Source organism: Scyliorhinus canicula, chromosome 15 (assembly GCF_902713615.1).
Source record: "Scyliorhinus canicula chromosome 15, sScyCan1.1, whole genome shotgun sequence".
NCBI lineage: Eukaryota > Metazoa > Chordata > Chondrichthyes > Carcharhiniformes > Scyliorhinidae > Scyliorhinus > Scyliorhinus canicula.
Genome location: NC_052160.1, coordinates 31,912,037 through 31,932,153, shown reverse-complemented (window position 1 = coordinate 31,932,153; position 20,117 = coordinate 31,912,037). Strand labels below are relative to the sequence as shown.

The following is a 20,117-nucleotide window of genomic DNA, read 5'->3' as shown; positions in this document are numbered from 1 at the left end:
GAATTCTCCCTCTGTGTACCCGAATAGGCGCCTGAGTGTGGCGACTAGAGATTTTTACAATAACTTCATTGCAGTGTTAATGTAAGCCTACTTCTGACAATAAAGATTATTATTATTAAATTGAATTTGAACAAGTTCTTTTCATCTAAGTCTAATGGAGGATCCATCAAAATTACACAACCACCAAGCACTTTTAGAACACTTCAATTAGCTTAGTAAAACATGTTTGGTGGAATTCACAAAAAAATTAGAGATGTGAAGAAAATTAGGACTATATTTATATATTTTATGTCTCTATTACTCATAACACATGGAGTCAAATGATTACAAGCAGCAAGCACTGTTATGACCAAAGATATTGCGATTATATAAAGCACCCCAAAACCATCTGAAAACTTATTTCTCATAATCTAAAAATAGTGACTAAATGATAGTGTAATGAGATACCCATACATCACAAACTCAAGGGGGTAGCTTTTAATTGACGAAATTATTTCAGCAGTCCACAATTGATGAGGTTGCAGCCCAGTTGAGATGGGGGGACGGTTCCATGCGGTGACCCGGTATCACAGCTGACACGCCCTCCGATGCCAAGGCGCGTGTATTCTAACCCCGCAGGTCAATGGTCAGAAACCAGTAATAATGTTCCACGAGGTACTGTCATCAGGCAGGCGGGACATGATGGCCTTGGCTTTATCAGCGCTGCTTTGTGGGCAGCGCGCAGCCCTGACTGACTTCGTGACTCGTCGCCACCATGACCAAGTGGTGCACCTTAACGCTGCTCCTCGCCGTACTCTCCGCCGCAAAGGCCGAAGAAACAGCGGCCGCGGAGGAGCCATCACCAGCGGCGGAGCAGGACGCCGAGGTGGTCCTCACGGACGAGATCACTGAAGAGCAGGACGTGCTGGTGCTGCACAGGCACAACTTCGAGAGAGCACTGAAGGAGAACAAATACCTGCTGGTGGAATTCTGTAAGTACACCTGCAAACTCATGTGCAAGCTCTACGGCTGCTCAAAAGTCAAAGCAAATCTCGAGCGTGTAAATGTCAGTATCAATTGCTACCATAAAAAAGTGACAACTCAGACTTCCGAACTCTCAGTACATTTGGTCAATTGATGAACACAAAATTTACACTATCTGAAAATAATTGTGTTGGATTTGGAAACATATGTAGTCGGTTAATTATAAATGTAAAGTGATATTTTTACTTTATCCATGCTTAATTCGGATCTTTGGGTGGATGGGAAATCGTTTGAACCTTTTCAGGATGAAGTTAAACTTATGTTTCCAGAATTCCTCAGAGATATCTATCCAGGTTCGATTCCCGGCTTGGGTCACTGTCTGTGCGGAGTCTGCACATCCTCCCCGTGTGTGCGTGGGTTTCCTCCGGGTGCTCCGGTTTCCTCCCACAGTCCAAAGATGTGCAGGTTAGGTGGATTGGCCATGATAAATTCCCCTTAGTGTCCAAAATTGCCCTTAGTGTTGGGTGAGGTTGCTGGGTTATGGGGATAGGGTAGAGGTGTTAACCTTGGGTAGGGTGCTCTTTCCGGGAGCCGGTGCAGACTCGATGGGCCGAATGGCCTCCTTCTGCACTGTAAATTCTATGTAAATCATCCGTCTGTTCAGTAACATTTTGAAACAATAACTCATGCTTCAGCATCTGTGCTTTGCGAAATCACTAACTCAGTGCTACTACCGCGGTCAAAGTCTTCCCGAGTTGGCAGCAGCAATGTCAAGATTGCATGAGCACTGATGTGGCACTATGGTATCTTGGGTTGTGCATCACAAATCCCTCATGCTGACTGCCCAGTGTGAATTCTTGATGTGAGTAGTAGCTTGGAATAGAATAGAATCCCTACAGTGCAGAAGGAGGCCATTTGGCCCATCAAGTTTGCGCCGACCCGCCGATAGAGCACCCTACCTGCACTATCCCCGTAACCCCGCCTAACCTCTGGACACTAAGGGCCAATTTAGCATGGTCAATCTATCTAACGTGCACATCTTTGGACCGTGTGACGAAACCAGTCCACCAGGAGGAAACCCACGCAGACACGGAGAGAACATGCAAACTCCACACAGTCACCCAAGGTCGGAATCAAACCCGGGTCCCTGGTGCTGTGAGGCAGCAATGCTAATCACGGCTGTGCCACGTATAGTCTAGTTGCACTTGAAAATCATACGCACTCCGCAAAGGAATTCATAGCCAGCTACTGTTTCTTATGTGCATTTCAAACAACCTTGTTACAATTGAAATCATAGAATATTGGAAAAACCCAGCATATGTGGAGAGAGAAACTGAATTAACATTTGGAGTCCAATCTGACTTCTTTAAAGCGTGTTACAATTGACCTGCCCAATTAAGTTAAGGATAGATGCATAGAATTATTCTGAGCACAAAAACTTTTTCTGGAACTAAGCTATTTTCTTTTTAAGAAAATAATTTAATTGGGCTATGCTTTAAATTTACTTTATCCCTCAGTTAAAAATTAAGTGTTTTACAACAGTTTAGCCCTCTGTATTTGATTCTGCCAAGGTGTATTAACTCTATTGTTTTCTACGGTAGAGATTTGACTGAGAGAACAAAACATTAACGCCGATGTGTAGTTATTTAAAGTTGATATTTCTGCATCTCCTTCTTCAAGATGCCCCTTGGTGTGGACACTGCAAGAGTTTAGCACCAGAATATGCCAAAGCTGCAGGACAGCTGAAGAATGAATCTTCTGATTTAAAACTGGCCAAAGTCGATGTCATAGAAGAAAAAGAACTTGGTTCAGAATTTGGTATCCATAGCTATCCGACATTAAAGTTTTTTAAGGAGAGTGACAGAAAAACTCCGATTGACTACACAGGTAATATGATTCTCATCAGATATTTACTGGCTTCAGATCGGATACATAATGAGATGCAATTTAATTTAGAGGCAGTTCTGGATAAAGAGAACACTATAGTGGATAAGATGAGTGAAAGACATACACTGAATAACATTTATATTTTAACCTCATTGTGGTGGTATGATTAGCATAGCTGCCTGCCATTGGTGCAGAACACCGACTTACCATTGGCCCTGGTCGGTCATGTGCCTCTCGACTGGTTGGTTGAGACCAGTCATGTGACAGCTCCCCGATTGGTCGAGAGGCTGAGTTAACCCCAACTCCAGGGCGGGGTATAAATACCCCGTACTCCCGGCGGTCGTCCTTATACTGTAATCGACCGCAGGGCTAACATCTAGATGATTAAAGCCATACTTTTGTCCAGCAACTCGTCTCGCGTTCAATTGATGGTACATCACTCATGAACTATAAAAGTGAAACAGGAATATGGTGCTATCCAGCCGGAATCTAAATTGCTATATTTATATTGTTCTTGTTTAAGTAGGGGGAGATAACGAGGGGCCTCACGGTAGCAAGGGGCCTCACGGTAGCATGGTGGTTAGCATCAATGCTTCACAGCTCCAGTGGTCCCAGGTTCGATTCCCGGCTGGGTCACTGTCTGTGTGGAGTCTGCACGTCCTCCCCGTGTGTGCGTGGGTTTCCTCCGGGTGCTCCGGTTTCCTCTCACAGTCCAAAGATGTGCGGGTTAGGTGGATTGGCCATGCTAAATTGCCCGTAGTGTAAGGTTAATGGGGGGATTGTTGGGTTACGGGTATACGGGTTACGTGGGTTTAAGTAGGGTTATCATTGCTCGGCACAACATCGAGGGCCGAAGGGCCTGTTCTGTGCTGTACTGTTCTATGTTCTATGTTCTATGTATACCGCTACATAAATTACATGTACCTACAATCAGTTTCAGGAAGAATCAGCAAGTTTGAGTTCTTGAGTACCTGCTGAAGGTTTATCAAATTTCTAATCAGTTTCAATTCACAGATAATTAACACTACCATTGTCGTTCACTTAAACTTACTCAATCCCTTTCTGTCGAATAGGGCCAGGGCCTCTGTATATGGGCCAGTACAATTTAACTGAGTAGATATACGATGGCTCACCCTTGCGTGCAGTAGGCTGAGTTTCTGCTCCTCCGTCATCCCAACTAACCAGTCTTTTATTTGGTACTTGTTTTTTTATTCGTTCATGGGATCTGAGCGTCATTGGCAACACCAGCATTTACTGCCTATCCCCAATTGCCCTTGAACTGACTGACTTGCTCGTTCAGTTGTTCGGGGCGGTTAAGAGTCACCAATATTACTGTGGGTATGGGGTCACGTTGGTAAGGATGGCAGATTTCCTTCCCTAAAGGAAATTAGTGAACCAGGTGGTAGTGTTATGGTCACCATTACTGAGACTAGCGGTCAGCTCCCGATTTTATTCACGGGAATGAAATTCCATCAGCTGCTGTGGTGGGATTTGAACCCATGTGCCCCGAGCGCAGGCTTTGATCTGTGGATCACTAGCCCAGTGATATTAGCTTGTACTGGGCTCCACCCTTGGCTCCGCCCATGGCTCCTCCCCTTAACCAGATGTATAAAGGTTGATGCTGAGAGCCTGCCAGCCAGTTCATATGGAGTTCATCTCGTCACAGGCAGGTTTTGTTGTAAGACGATTAAAACCACTGTTCACTTCTAACCACATGTTGCGTGAATTGATGGTCTCATCAATTTAAGCGTCTTAAGAAACAGTAAGGAACGACTATGGAATCAGCCCTCAAGCCTGATCGACTGGAACTCGACCCACAGGATACAGAGGCAAAATAAATCTTTTCACACTGGCTCCGATGTTTTAAGGCCTACCTGGCTGAAGCAAGCACCAATGAAATGACGGAGGAGCAGAAACTCAGCCTACTGCACGCAAGGGTGAGCCATCGTATATCTACTCAGTTAAATTGTACTGGCCCATATACAGAGGCCCTGGCCCTATTCGACAGAATGTACGTGAGGCCCGTCAATGAGGTCTACGCGCACCACGTTTTTACTACTCGCCGCCAGCGCCCCACAGAATCGCTAGAAGAATTTCTAAGAGACTTAAAAGCCTTGTCCCCGGACTGTAATTACCAGGCAGTAAATGCTGCTGAACATAGGGAACTTGTTGTCTGTGATGTCTTTGTTGCAGGCCTCAGATCCAATTACGTGCGCCAGCGACTGCTTGAGAAGGGGGCTCAAAATTTAGAAGACACTGTTGAACTCGCTACTACTATGGAGGTCTTGTTTTGCAGCCTCACCTCGTTCCCTGAGGACTCCGCGACCCCGTCATGGGCCCCCGACCAGCGACTGCCCCAGGCCTGCGCCGCGCAGCCACCCAACCACTATGCTGCCCCAGCCTGCCACTTTTGTGGCCAGCCCCAGCACCCGCGGCAGCACTGCCCGGCCCGCCACGCGACCTGCAGCAGCTGCGGTCGCAAAGGACACAATGCCAGAGTGTGTCTGCCGAAGAAAGCCCCAGCCTCTAACCCCCCCCGCGGCTCAAAGCACTCGTTCTCTGAATTCGCAGGCCCCGTAATGCTGCGGCCTTTACCTCGACTCCGCCCCCACCCACCACGTGCGACCCATGGGGGCCGCCATCTTCCTCGCCGCCCGCCACGTGCAATCCACGGGAGCGGCCACCTTGGGCTCCATCCTCTCCAAATTCAGAAAATCTAATCGAAAACTGCGACCTCAGCGGGCATTCACCACGGGGCCACCCCAACACAGCGGACCGAGCCACCGACTACCCGCAACTCGGCGCAGTCACGTTGGACCAGTCGCGTCCAAAACACCTCCGCAACTCAATGACGACCGTTCAAGTAAATGGGTACAGTACTCCATGCCTCTTCGACTCCGGGAGCACCGAGAGCTTCGTACACCCAGATCTGGTAAGACGCTGTTCGCTCCCTGTTTTTCCTGCACAGCAAACTATCTCCCTCGCTTCGGGCTCCCACTCTGTTCACATCTAAGGGCGCACTGTCGCGACCCTAACGATCCAAGGTGCTAGTTACTCTAATTTTCAACTATATGTCCTGCGCCCCACTCTTACTGGGACTCAGTTTTCAATGCAACCTCAAGAGTCTCACCCTCAGCTTCGGCGGACCCCTACCCCCACTCACCATTTGTAGCCTAGCCACGCTGCGAATCTCCCCCCCTCCTCTCTTTGCCAATCTCACTCCGGACTGTAAACCAGTAGCCACTCGCAGCAGGAGGTACAGCCTACAGGACAGGGTGTTTATCCGAACCGAGGTCCGGAGGCTCCTAGTGAGGGGATCATAGAGGCCAGCAACAGCCCCTGGAGAGCTCAGGTGGGGGTGTCAAGACCGGGGAAAAATTCCGCATGGTCGCGGACTATAGTCAGACCATTAATCGGTTTACGCTCCTCGATGCGTACCCCCTCCCCAGGATTGCAGACATGGTGAATCAGATCGGCCAGTATCGTATTTTCTCCACGGTGGATCTGAAGTCTGCATACCACAAGCTCCCAATCCGCCCGGAGGACCGCCACTACACGGCGTTCGAGGCCGATGGCCACCTCTTCCATTTCCTCCGGGTTCCCTTTGGCGTCACGAACAGGGTCTCGGTATTCTAACGAGCAATGGACCGAATGGTAGACCAGTACGGGCTGCGGGCCACGTTTCCGTACTTGGATAACGTCACCATCTGCGGCTATGACCAGCAGGACCACGATGCCAACCTCCATCGATTTCTCCAGACGGCCCAGAAACTCAACCTCACTTACAACATGGAGAAATGCGTTTTCCGCACGACCAGGCTAGCCATCCTCGGCTATGTCGTGGAAAACTGAGTCCTGGGCCCCGACCCAGACCGTGTGCTCTTAGAACTCCCTCTCCCTCATTGTCCCAGGGCCCTCAAACGGTGCCTGGGATTCTTTTCATATTATGCCCAGTGGGTCCCTCAATATGTGAACAATGCGCCCACTCTTTAAGGGCACACTTTTCCGCCTGTCGGCTGAGGCTCGCCAGGCCTTCAACTGCATCAAGGAGGATGTTGCCAAGGCGGCCATGCGGGCGGTGGATGAATCCGTCCCTTTTCAGGTTGAGAGCGACGCCTCAGAGGTAGCTCTTGCAGCCACATTAAATCAGGCAGGGAGACCAGTCGCATTTTTCTCCCGAACCCTCTCCGCTTCGGAACTTCGACACTCCCCGGTCGAAAAACAAGCACAAGCCATTGTGAAGGCTATACGTCACTGGAGGCACTACCTCGCAGGTTGGAGGTTCACCCTCATCACCGACCAAAGATCGGTTGCCTTCATGTTTAACAACTCGCAAAGGGGCAAAATTAAAAATGATAACATTCTGAGGTGGAGGATCGAGCTCTCCATCTACAAATACGATATTATGTATCAACCGGGGAAGCTCAACGAGTCCCCAGATGCCCTGTCCCATGGCACGTGCGCCAGCACGCAGAGCGACCGCTTAAAAGCCATCCACAATGACCTCTGCCACCCGGGGGTCACCCGGTTCATCCACTATATTAAAGCCCGAAATCTGCCTTTCTCCACCGAGGAGGTAAACGCCATCACCAGGGATTGCCCAATCTGCGCGGAGTACAAACCGCACTTCTACAGACCAGATAGGGCCCACCTGGTCAAGGCTTCTGGGCCCTTTGAACGCCTCGCTATCGATTTCAAAGGGCCACTCCCCTCGACTAACCGGAATGTGTACTTCCTGAATGTTATCGACGAGTTCTCCCGATTCCCTTTTGCTATCCCGTGCCCCGATATGACCTCCCACACAGTCATTAGGGCCCTGCATAGTATCTTCACCCTGTTTGGTTTCCCCAGCTATGTACACAGCGACCAGGGTTCATCCTTTATGAGCGACGAGCTGCGTCAGTACCTGCTCGACAAGGGCATCGCCTCGAGCAGGACTACCAGCTATAACCCCAGGGGGAACGGGCAGGTGGAGAGGGAGAATGCGACGGTCTGGAAGACCGTCCTACTGACCCTCCGGTCCAGGAATCTCCCGGTCTCCCATTGGCAGGAAGTCCTCCCAGACCCGCTCCACGCTATTAGGTCCCTCTTATGTACCGCCACCAACCAGACCCCTCGCGAGCGGCTCTTTATTATTTCCAGGGTCACTACCACGGGGGCTTCACTCCCGGCATGGTTGTAGACTCCGGGCCCAGTACTCCTCCGGAAGCACGCCAGGGCACACAAAACTGACCCACTCGTAGAAAAAGTGCTTCTACTACACTCGAACACCCAATACGTCTTCATAGAGTACCCTGACGGCCAAAAGGACACTGTATCCCTCCGGGACCTAGCGCCGGCAGGATCAAACCCCACCACTACTACCGCCGAGGTACCCCTCACACTACACCCCACACAACTCGCCGCGCCCCAGGCACCCACGCCTACCAGTTCGCTACACATGTTCCGCGCGCCCGCACCCGCAAGCTTCCAGCGCCCCCACTCTCCAGTTGAACCAGACGGGTACGAAGCTCGGACAGAATCACCCCCGGAGTCCGCCATCGTACCCCAACCGACCGTGATCATCCAGCCACCAGAAGGGGCTGCAACCCCGGTGCTCCGCCGATCACAACGGACAACTCGACCACCGGACAGACTCAATCTGTAAACCATCACCCCCGCCGGACTTGATTTTTTTACAGGGGGTGAATGTGGTGAATTATAAATACTAATAACCCACACTGTGTTGTACAACATGTATTGAGCCTGTATATTGTATTGGATCACGTGTAGTTGCGCGGCTCTATCCATAGGGGGAGATGAGGAGCTTGTACTGGGCTCCACCCTTGGCTCCGCCCATGGCTCCACCCATGGCTCCTCCCCTTAACCGATGTATAAAGGTTGATGCTGAGAGCATGCCTGCCAGTTCATCTGGAGTTCATCTCGTCATAGGCAGGCTCTGTTGTAAGACGATTAAAACCGCTGTTCCCTTCTAATCACGTGTCGCGTGAATTGATGGTCTCATCAGGGCGCTTTCTTCGAACATGGCGGGGATGAAAGATTGTGCCAGGATAAACGCATCATGTACACTGCCCGGGTACCGGGCGCAGATTTGCTGGATCTTCATCTGGTGGTCACAGACCACCTAACTGTTCACGGAGAGGTCCCCTTCCTGTTCATGAACTGGTGGCCGCATGGCGACATGCACGCCATCGACCGCCCCCTGGACCATGGGTATCCTGGCTACGGCTGCGAATCCCACTGCCCGGGCATCCTGGTGGGCCCGGTCCACAGGGACCTGATGGAGGGGGCCGTGATTTTGTACAGGACGTTGGTCACTGCACGGATGCACCGGTGAACTGATGCTAGGGGATGCCGGACAGGTCCCCACTCGGCAGCTAGAACGACCCCGTCATGTAGAAGTTCAGGGCCACCGTAACCTTGACGGCCACCGGGATAGCATGTCCTCCCCCTGTTCCACGCGGTGCCAGGTGTGACATCAGGTGGCAGATATGGGAGACGGTCTCACGGCTCGTCCGGAGTCTCCTCCTGCATGCCCTGTCCGGCAGGTCCTCGAAGGACATGCGGTGCCGGTAGACACGGCCTCATCGGCCGCTTCCAGCGTCTTGGCACCTTCTCCTCCACATCCTCCTCCTCCGCTTCCTCCTCCTCCTGCGGTTGGGAATTCGCCCTATCCGGGCCGCAGAATCGCCGGGGCCCCGGAGAATCGCTAAACGGACCCCCTCCGGCGATTCTCCGGGCCGCTCGGTGCCAATCAGGGCCGCGCCATTTGGGCCTGTTCGGAGAATCGCGAACCGGCGTCGCGCGAAAAACCGGCGCGAATGGCGATTCTCCCAATCGGCGCGGTCTCAGAGAATCCTGCCCCCCAGTATCTCGTCCACTGGGACACTCAGTTGCAAACCGTAAGGTTGCCTAAAATGTACATTATAGAAATAGGCCATCCAATCCAACTAATCCATGTTGGTGTTAAAATTGCAGATTCTCCCACCCTAATCAGACCATTTCTACTTGATAATGTCCTGTTAATGTTTGGAAATAGCTTGCTTTTCCTTTTGACTAACAGCCTCTTTGTGGCTTCATTCTGACATCAGATTTTAATGTAAACATTTCCCTGGGTGTTCGAATATTCCCTCAGAATTACATTCTATTTTATGGAAGAGATTATTGTCACAATTCGAACTTGTGTAACTACATCACATGGAGATGCATTCGTTGTTCTCACATTGCACTTTATCTGCGGAGATTAATGGACTGACCCATCACGTGTCTTCAATTTGTGCAGACTTTTTTCAGAAACTAAAGTCTTAGAGTAATCGGTAAGAGAAGTAACTTTATTTAAGGGGCTTAAAATACGACAGCGGAGCAAGTGTTGGTTATCGACACGTCCACCGATGATTTTGGATTACTTGAACGACAATATATATTGATATTCAGCTGATTGATGGTTTGTGTTCCTTCAGGGAAAAGAAATACCAAAGGTATTATCAGCTGGCTAAAAAGAAGAACTGGTCCCAGCTATGCAATCCTGGACAGTGGAGCTGAAGTTGAAAAGTTTATTGACTCAGCTGAGATTGTCATTGTTGGCTTTTTCAAGGTAATCATTTTATTCGCACAAATTTTTAAAAACAAATCTGGTACGATAAGTGTATAATTATTCAGACCTGCATAGTCCTCGATATGCTGGAGTAGCTGACAGAACTGATTTTGCATTTCTTTACTGAGGACCTTGAAAATGATGATGTGAAAACGTTGGCAGAGACAGCAAATGATGTGGTGGAAATCCCATTTGCTGTCAGCAGCAATGTAAAGGTTTTGGAAAAATATGACATATCGAGGAATACCATAGCATTGTTCAAAAAGGTAAGTTGTGTGAACTTTTTTCATATAGCTGTTTCATTTGGAAAAACAGTTGGCATTTGATAACCACATTAGTCACTCTACATGAATCTAATTCTATAGTCCTTGAATGAACGATATGGTCTTCCCAGTTTATTAACCTCTCCCTACTTCATTGCATGGTCTCTGAAGCTATTTGTTGCCGCACAAAATATTTGCTGGTGTTAATTTGAAATGCAATAACTAGAGTGTAAAGCATACATTGATGTAGGACTTCAGTCATATTTCTAAATTCATATTGGAAAGAACTGTGACCAAAAATATATAGATTTAGAATAATATTCTACTGTTTATAGGAATCCTGAGGAAAATATAATACTGACTTAATCACATTTCATTTATTCCTAAGTGGAAATCATGGAATCCCTACAGTGCAGAAGGAGGCCATTCAGCCCATTGAGCCTGCATCAACCCTCTGAAAGAGAACCCTATCTAAGCCCACTCCACTGCAACCCCATAACCCTCCCTAATCTTTGGACACTAAGGGGCAATTTAACGCGTCCAATCCGCCCAACCTGCACTTCTTTGGACTGTGGGAGGAAACCAGAGCACCCGGAGGAAACACACGCAGACACGGGGAGAAAGTACAAACTCCACACAGGCAGTCACCCAAGACTGGAATTGAACCCGGGTCCCCGGGCCTGTGAGGCAGCAGTGCTAACCACTGTGCCACCCATAATCACACAGGTCATATTGTGGAAGCACATCAGTTCACACCTGTCTATCTTCACTGTGAAATTGATTCTCAATCCTTGCCAGTCTGGAGAGGAGGGAGTAATGGGGTGAGGGATTTGGAGTTGAGACCTGGCATTTTCCATAAAGAGGGAAAGACTTGTGCATTTGTCGTAATTAAAATATAAGTAACATAGTTCCGTATAATTAACATAGTTCTATACCTAATTTTCGAGAAAACTCTCCTTATAGAGAAGATCATGAAATAAAAAAATATCTCTTTTGCAGCCACAGACAGAGTAATTCAGACTTTAAATCAACTGCTTCTATTTGATAATCTTCAGCATCAGCCTTCTTGAGACTCTGTGCCCTGAGACCAATCTGTTTTAACTTTTGTGTTCTCTCAATGTTAGAAAGTGTATCATGCAGAGAAAGGGGAAGAGACTGGGTCAGGCAAAGTGTGAAAGAATAAAAATAGTTTTCTTAAAGCTAATATTAGTCCAATTAAAATGCATAATGAAGAGACTTCCAGTGGCAGCTATGAGGTGAACAGTTGCTTACAAGGTGACTCCCACTTGGAGATTTGGTTTTTGGCTCTTTCTGCCCAGTTAATGGGTGTGCTTTGGGCTGAGAACTGGTGTAGTTCGAGAGCTTTGGTCCCCCCTCTGGTATGTGATGTCTGGAGGTTACAGCACGAGAAATAAGTCAAACACAAGGTTCTTGTCTGACTCAGAAGTCCCTCAAGCCTCAGAAGGGGAGAAAATGGCAGAGGTCTCTGTGATGTAGTTGCTCCCTCAGTGATCGACTGAAAAGTTGGTGGCCTTCCTAACAGGGGAGTTCAGAAAGCAGGGATTGGTGGTCTCGGAGGACCTGTCGAAGGCGATTGAGGCTGTGGTGGAACCCATTTGTTAACTTTGGACAGAGTGGAACAGCACGAGAGGTACAGGGCACGACTATTAGGAAGGTGGAGAGGACACTCATGGATCATAGTGATTGGATTGTCTCTTTGGAGGCAGAGGCGGCGGTGTTGGCAGATGGGCAGAAGTTACTGAAGGCCAAGGTTGATGACCTGGAGAATCGCTCCTGACGCCAAACTTGAGAACTATTGGGCTACTGGAGGGCCTAGAAAGAACAAGTGCCACAGATTATGTGGCAAAGATGTTTGGAAAGTTGGTGGAGAAGGGGGTCTTTGTGAACCCTCCTGAAGTGGACTGGGCCCACCGATCATTGAGACAGAAGCCCAGGTCTGGGGAGCCACCACGGGTGATTATTGTCTGATTCCATTGGTATTTGGACAAGGAATGGGTTCTGAGGTAGGCGAGGGACACTCAAGAGTGTAGCTAGGAGGGCAGAGCTGGAAAAAAGACAATTGGGTTCACCAAGGTCAAGGCGGCGCTCTACAGGACCAAGTGTGTTTTGGTGTGGTGCACCCGACTCACCTCTAGGTCACGATTGGAGAGAGGAACTACAACTTCGACACGCCGGAGGGGGCGAATGGACTTGTAACGAAGCAAGGAATGGTGGGAGAATGATGAAGTTTTGGGTTTTGGGGTTTTCTTTTTTTAATTTTATTATTCTTTGCTCTGTATTTATTGTCCTTTTTTTCCTTTCTTTTGTCAGGGAAGGTTGCAAGGGGAGTAATGGAGGGGGTGGTATTTGGGTGAAGTGGGGAATGTGTACTGTGCTGTTGGAAATGTGTGGAGGGGGGGGGGAATTGGGTGTGGGGTTATATTTTTACTCCTATGGTGATTGACATTAAAGTTTGGTGTGGGTAGAGGGGCAGTTTTGCTTAGCCATTGTGTGCATGATTCTGATTTTCCCCTAGCTGGAGGTTACCCTGCTAGCAGTTATGCGAGTTGACGGGAGCGGAGTGGAGGGTGTTGCGGCTGGTTACCTGGAAGGGGGGGGGGGGGTGTGGTTATTTTGTTTGTTAAGGTAACATGCCTAGGTTTGTTGAGTTTTGTTTGTTTGGAATGGGGGAAGTGGGCGGGGGTTGGATTTTGGTAGGTTGTTTGTTTGGTGTGTGGGGAAGGGTGGAGCTGGGAGGGGTTGGGTGGATTGCTAACGATGAAGGTTCCTTTGTTTATGTATTGGTTTGATGGGGGTGATGGTGGCCATCTTGAAAGGCCTGGAGATGGTGCTGGTCAGGGCCGTGTCAGACATGGGTGGGATATGGCTGATCATAGTAGAGGGGGGTCCCAGTGGCCTCCAATCAGGTTAGTCACAAGTGGAGACAGTGACCACAATTCGGTGACCTTTACGTTAGTGATGGAAAGGGATAAGTATACCCCGCAGAGCAAGAGTTATAGCTGGGGGAAGGGCAATTATGATGCCATTAGACATGACTTAGGATGTGTTGGTTGGAGAAGTAGGCTGCAAGGGTTGGGCACACTGGATATGTGGAGCTTGTTCAAGGAACAGCTATTGCATGTTCTTGATAAGTACGTACCAGTCAGGCAGGGAGGAAGGGGTCGAGCGAGGGAACCGTGGTTTACCAAAGAAGTGGAATCTCTTGTTAAGAGGAAGAAGGAGGCCTATGTGAAGATGAGGCGTGAAGTTTCAGTTGGGGCGCTTGATAGTTACAAGGAAGCGAGGAAGGATCTAAAGAGAGAGCTGAGACGAGCAAGGAGGGGACATGAGAAGTCTTTGGCAGGTAGGATCAAGGAAAACCCAAAAGCTTTCTATAGGTATGTCAGGAATAAAAGAATGACTAGGGTAAGAGTAGGGCCAGTCAAGGACAGTGGTGGGAAGTTGTGTGTGGAGGCTGAGGAGATAAGCGAGATACTAAATGAATACTTTTCGTCAGTATTCACTCAAGAAAAAGATAATATTGTGGAGGAGAATGCTGAGACCCAGGCTATTAGAATAGATGGCATTGAGGTGCGTAGGGAAGAAGTGTTGGCAATTCTGGACAAGGTGAAAATAGATAAGTCCCCGGGGCCGGATGGGATTTATCCTAGGATTCTCTGGGAAGCCAGGGAAGAGATTGCTGAGCCTTTGGCTTTGATTTTTAGGTCATCATTGGCTACAGGAATAGTGCCAGAGGACTGGAGGATAGCAAATGTGGTCCCTTTGTTCAAGAAGGGGAGTAGAGATAACCCCGGTAACTATAGGCCGGTGAGCCTAACGTCTGTGGTGGGTAAAGTCTTGGAGAGGATTATAAAAGATACGATTTATAATCATCTAGATAGGAATAATATGATTAGGGATAGTCAGCATGGTTTTGTGAAGGGTAGGTCATGCCTCACAAACCTTATCGAGTTCTTTGAGAAGGTGACTGAACAGGTAGACGAGGGTAGAGCAGTTGATGTGGTGTATATGGATTTCAGTAAAGCGTTTGATAAGGTTCCCCACGGTCGGCTATTGCAGAAAATACGGAGGCTGGGGATTGAGGGTGATTTAGAGATGTGGATCAGAAATTGGCTAGTTGAAAGAAGACAGAGAGTGGTAGTTGATGGGAAATGTTCAGAATGGAGTTCAGTTACGAGTGGCGTACCACAAGGATCTGTTCTGGGGCCGTTGCTGTTTGTCATTTTTATAAATGACCTAGAGGAGGGCGCAGAAGGATGGGTGAGTAAATTTGCAGACGACACTAAAGTCGGTGGAGTTGTAGACAGTGCGGAAGGATGTTGCAGGTTACAGAGGGACATAGATAAGCTGCAGAGCTGGGCTGAGAGGTGGCAAATGGAGTTTAATGTGGAGAAGTGTGAGGTGATTCACTTTGGAAAGAATAACAGGAATGCGGAATATTTGGCTAATGGTAAAATTCTTGGTAGTGTGGATGAGCAGAGGGATCTCGGTGTCCATGTACATAGATCCCTGAAAGTTGCCACCCAGGTTGATAGGGTTGTGAAGAAGGCCTATGGTGTGTTGGCCTTTATTGGTAGAGGGATTGAGTTCCGGAGCCATGAGGTCATGATGCAGCTGTACCAAACTCTGGTACGGCCGCATTTGGAGTATTGCGTACAGTTCTGGTCGCCTCATTATAGGAAGGACGTGGAAGCTTTGGAACGGGTGCAGAGGAGATTTACCAGGATGTTGCCTGGTATGGAGGGAAAATCTTATGAGGAAAGGCTGATGGACTTGAGGTTGTTTTCGTTAGAGCGAAGAAGGTTAAGAGGTGACTTAATAGAGGCATACAAAATGATCAGAGGGTTAGATAGGGTGGACAGCGAGAGCCTTCTCCCGCGGATGGAGGTGGCTAGCACGAGGGGACATAGCCTTAAATTGAGGGGTAATAGATATAGGACAGAGGTCAGAGGTGGGTTTTTTACGCAAAGAGTGGTGAGGCCGTGGAATGCCCTACCTGCAACAGTAGTGAACTCGCCAACATTGAGGGCATTTAAAAATTTATTGGATAAGCATATGGATGATAAGGGCATAGTGTAGTTAGATGGCCTTTAGTTTTTTTTTTCCATGTCGGTGCAACATCGAGGGCCGAAGGGCCTGTACTGCGCTGTATCGTTCTATGTTCTATGTTCTATGAATGTGAGGGGGTTAAATGGACCAGTTAGAATGGGTATTTGCCCATTTGAAAAGCTTGAAGGCAGATGTGGTTTTCTTGAAGGAGACTCATTTGAGAGTTAGGGATCAGATAAGATTGAGGAAAGGGTGGGTGGGGCAAGTCTTCCACTCGAGTTTTGATGCTAGGGCACGAGGAACTGTGGTGTTGGCCAATAGGACGTTATCTTTTTTGATGGTTAATATTCTGGTGGATGCAGTAGGGAGATATGTGATAGTGAATGAGTGGGGTGTTGGCGGTCACTCTGGTGGTATTAGTTAACATGTAGACGCCAAACTGGGACAACACGGACTTCACTAAGAAGGTGCTGTCGGCTATCCCCAAACTGGATTTGCATCAATTAATTATGGGAGGGACTTTAATTGTGTTTTAGACCCTAGGTTGGATAGGTCAATCCCCAAATCATTTACCACATCGGGGATCGCAAAGAAGCTGTTAGTGTCATGGAGCAGATGGGCTGGGGGCTGATTGAGGGAGAAGGAGTTCTTTTTATTTTCACACATATAGCAGGTCTATTCCCAAATTGACTTCTTTGTAGTGGGTAAGTAGTTACTTCCCGGAGTGGGGATGGGGGGTGGGGGTGGGGTGTATTTGGCATTTGTAATACCTGACCACGCTCCATATTATGTGGATATGTGTTTGGAGATGGGTCGCTTTTAGCGACACCCTGAAGTTGGACACGGCATTGCTAGCTGACGAGGGGCTTTGCTTTGTGAGAGGATGGCTTCTGCTATTGGGGATTATGTGGAATTTAATAAGAATGGAGAGGTCTTCCCTTCCACATTCTGGGAAACACTGAAGGTGGTCGTTGGGGGGAGACCGTGGGTAGGATTCTCTGTCCCACCAGCCCCGTTTTAAGGCACGACGTGCCCCCGCCTGCAGTGGGATTCTCCGTTCCCGCAGCCGGCCAATGAGGTTTCCCATTGTGGCCACTGCACGCCGTCAGGAAACCCGTGGTTGGGGGTGCACTGCCGGCGAAGCGGAGGATCCTGCCGACGGAGAATCCCACAGGATTTCTTTGAAGTCACATAGAGGTAAGTCTGGAAGGGTGGAGTGAAGGCTGGCAGACTTTGGTGGATTCCGTCCTTGAGGTGGACAGTCAGTACTCTGCTCTCCCAACAGCTGAGCTGTTCGCGTAGAGGAAGAAGCTTCAGCTACAGTTTGAGGTAATGTCGACAAGGAAAGCAGTGAGCCAACTTTGTTTTGCACAAGGGGCATTTTAGCAGTATAGGGAGAAGGCCAGCTGTTTATTGGCTCACCGGCTGAGGCAGTGGCCTCTTGGGAGACAGTCCAGGTTAAGGACTCGGGTGGAGGGTTGGTCTCTCTGCTCCAGGGATGATCATTGGGGTATTTGAGGCCTTTTACCGTGGGTTGTACAAGTCTGAGCCTCTGGGGGACAATTCAACGATGATCCAACTTTTGGATGGTCTGGCCTTCCTGATGGTGGAAAGGGAAAGATGGTAGGAATTAGAGGCAGCGCTGGAGCAGGATGAAATTGCACATTGTATTCGTCCAATGCAGTCGGGGAAGGTACCAGGCCTGGATGGATTCCCTGTGGAATTTTATAAATAGTTTGCGGCTCTGTTGGTGCTCCATATGGTGGATATGTTCAATGACTCGCTGTCCTGAAGCATGTTATGGCCATATTGACGCAGGCTTCGATATCTTTGATCTTGAAAAAGGATAAAGATCCTACGGAGTGTGTGTCATATAGGCCCATGTATCTATTGAATGGCTATGCAAAGCTTTGGCTAAGGTGCTGGCTACCCATTGGGAGTCGTGCCTGTCGGTGTTAATTTCTGAGGAGCAGATGCATTTGTTCAGGGCAGACAGCCATCTGCCGTAGCAGGAGACTTTTGAATGTGGTGCTGTCACCCTCCGCAGGAATTGAGCCAGAGGTGGTTATCTCAATGGACGGGGATAAAGGGCGCGATTCTCCCAGACAGGGAGAAATCGTAAGGCTGGCGTCAAAACCGGGCGGGTTTGACGCCAGCCTCCCCCCCCCCCCCCGACCGGGAACCGATTCAGGTCCCCAGTCGGGGCTAGTATGCCACGGCCGTGAACTCCGGCATCGCGGGCTTAACGAATTTCGTTAAGCCCGCTTGCCAGAGTTTGCGACGGCTGACGCGTCGCATGACGTCAGCCGCGCATGTGCGGATTGGAAGACTCCAACCCGCGCATGCGCGGATGACGTCATCGCGCATTTGCGCGAAACCCGCACATGCGCGGGCCGGGATGCCCCTCAGCCGCCCCGCGAATTGATACAGCGGGGTGGCGGAAGGACAAAGAGTGCGCGGGAATCGGACCCGCTGCCCGCGATCGGTGCCCACCGATCGCGGGCCCATGGCACCCTTGGCACAGCCGTGGTACTGCCGTGCCAATCGGTGCCATGGTTGCCAAGATCGGGATTTTACGGCCGTTTTTACGAACGGCCAGACCAGGTGTGTTTCGTAAAACCGGCCATAAAGGGCTTGGAATTTGGCCCATCGGCCAGCTGAGAATCGCTGCTCGCCATAAAAAAACGGCGGCAGCGATTCGTGTCGGGAGTCGGGCGTGGGGGGGGGGGGGGGGGGGGGGGGGGGGGGAGAATAGCGGGAGGGAGTCAGACTAGCGTGGCCGTAAAAATTTACGACCCCCACTATTCTCCGCACCGTCGTGAGTGCGGAGAATTGCGCCCAAAGTGTTTGACCAGGTGGAGTGGGGTACAGTTTTTAAATTATGTGGCGGTTTGATTTTGGGCCTAAATCCATATCTTGGGTTAGGCATTTGTATAGGGCCCCCCCCCACTACGAGCGTCCGTCCAATGCCCTGAATTTGGGCTACTTTTGATTGAAAAGGGGAACTAGGCAGAGGTGCCCGTTGTTCGCTTTGGCAATTGAGCAGTTGGCCATTGCGCTCAGGTCACCGACCAGTTGGAAGCAAATAGAGAGGAGAGGTAGGGACCATAGGGTTCCTTGTATGTGGACGATCTGTTGTTGTACATCACGATACTCTCTCAATCTTTTTTTAGTACATGAACAAATTGTTTTCGACCTTTATTTGGGTGGGGAGGATCCTCTGGGTTTGAAAGGCTTTCTTGCAAAGGGATAGACAGTTGAGGGGTTTGGAAATGCTTGATTTAATGTGCTATTACTGGGCGGCAAATATTGAGAAAGTTCGGGGGTTGTTTGAAGATCCGGGTTCGATATGAGGACGGTTGGAGGAGGCTTCTTTTGTAGGTTTGAGTTTGAGGGCACTTGTTACGGCTTCTCTTCCATTCTCTTCAGTTAGATTCTCTTCGAACCCAGTGGTAATAAGCTCTCTGAGGATCTGGAATCAATTCAAACAACACTTTAAGTTAGGGTATATTTTGTTAGTGCCGCTGATCTGTGGGAACCATGTGTGGGTACCTTAGGGATGAATTCTACATTTAGGGCATGAGCGAGGGAAAGGGTAGAGAGAGAGGTTCAGAAATCTGTTTGTGGAGGTTAGGTTTGCTGGGCTGGAAGAGTTGGCGGATAAGTTCCAACTCCTGAGAGGGAATGTGTTCAGGTATTTGCAGGTCCAAGAATTTGTGCATGAGGAACATTCTTCATTTCCTAGGTTACCTGCACTTTCACTTCTGGATAAGGTTCTATTGCTTGACGAGATAGAGGAAGGAAGGATTTCAGATATTTATAGGCAGATGTTGTGACGGAGAAGGCTTTGCTGGAGGAAGTAAAAGGAAAATGGGGCGGGTTGGGTGGAGTGAGGCTCCGCATAGGGTCACCTTCACCTCCTCATGCGCAAGGTTATGCTTAATACAATTTAAAGTGGTGCATAGGGTGCACTTGACCAAGGCACGTATGAGTGGGTTCTTCCCAGGGACAGAGGATAGATGTGAACGATGTTTTAGGGGGCCAGCGAACCATTCGCGCATGTTTTGATTTTGCCTCAAGCTGGTTAAGTTCTGGGCCTCCTTTTTTGAAACAATGTGGAAGATTTTGGGGGTTAGATTGGCGCCGTGCCGGTGGCGGCTAGCATTGGTGTGTTGGACCTGCCGGTGCTGCAGGAGGGGAAGAAAGCAGATGTCCTGGCCTTCGCCTCTCTGATAACCTCGGGGTGAGTTTTGCTGGGGTGAAGATCGTCAGTGCCGCTGAAGGCTTCTGTTTGGTTCTGGGATTTGTTGGAATTCCTTCATCTGGAGAAAATTAGGAAT

The 20,117-nt window shown here is 49.2% G+C and overlaps 1 protein-coding gene across 1 annotated transcript in view; it reads left to right on the top strand.

The window, feature by feature from the left end:
• The first annotated feature begins 526 nt into the window (after positions 1-526).
• pdia2 (protein disulfide isomerase family A, member 2) overlaps positions 527-20,117 on the top strand; it is a 42,131-nt gene continuing 22,540 nt past the window's right edge. Inside the window, exons 1-4 of the mRNA XM_038820787.1 lie at positions 527-971; positions 2,644-2,850; positions 10,311-10,444; positions 10,573-10,710. Of these exons, the coding sequence (XP_038676715.1) occupies positions 755-971; positions 2,644-2,850; positions 10,311-10,444; positions 10,573-10,710 (696 nt within the window). The 5' untranslated portion in view covers positions 527-754. The remainder of the gene's footprint in view (positions 972-2,643; positions 2,851-10,310; positions 10,445-10,572; positions 10,711-20,117) is intronic.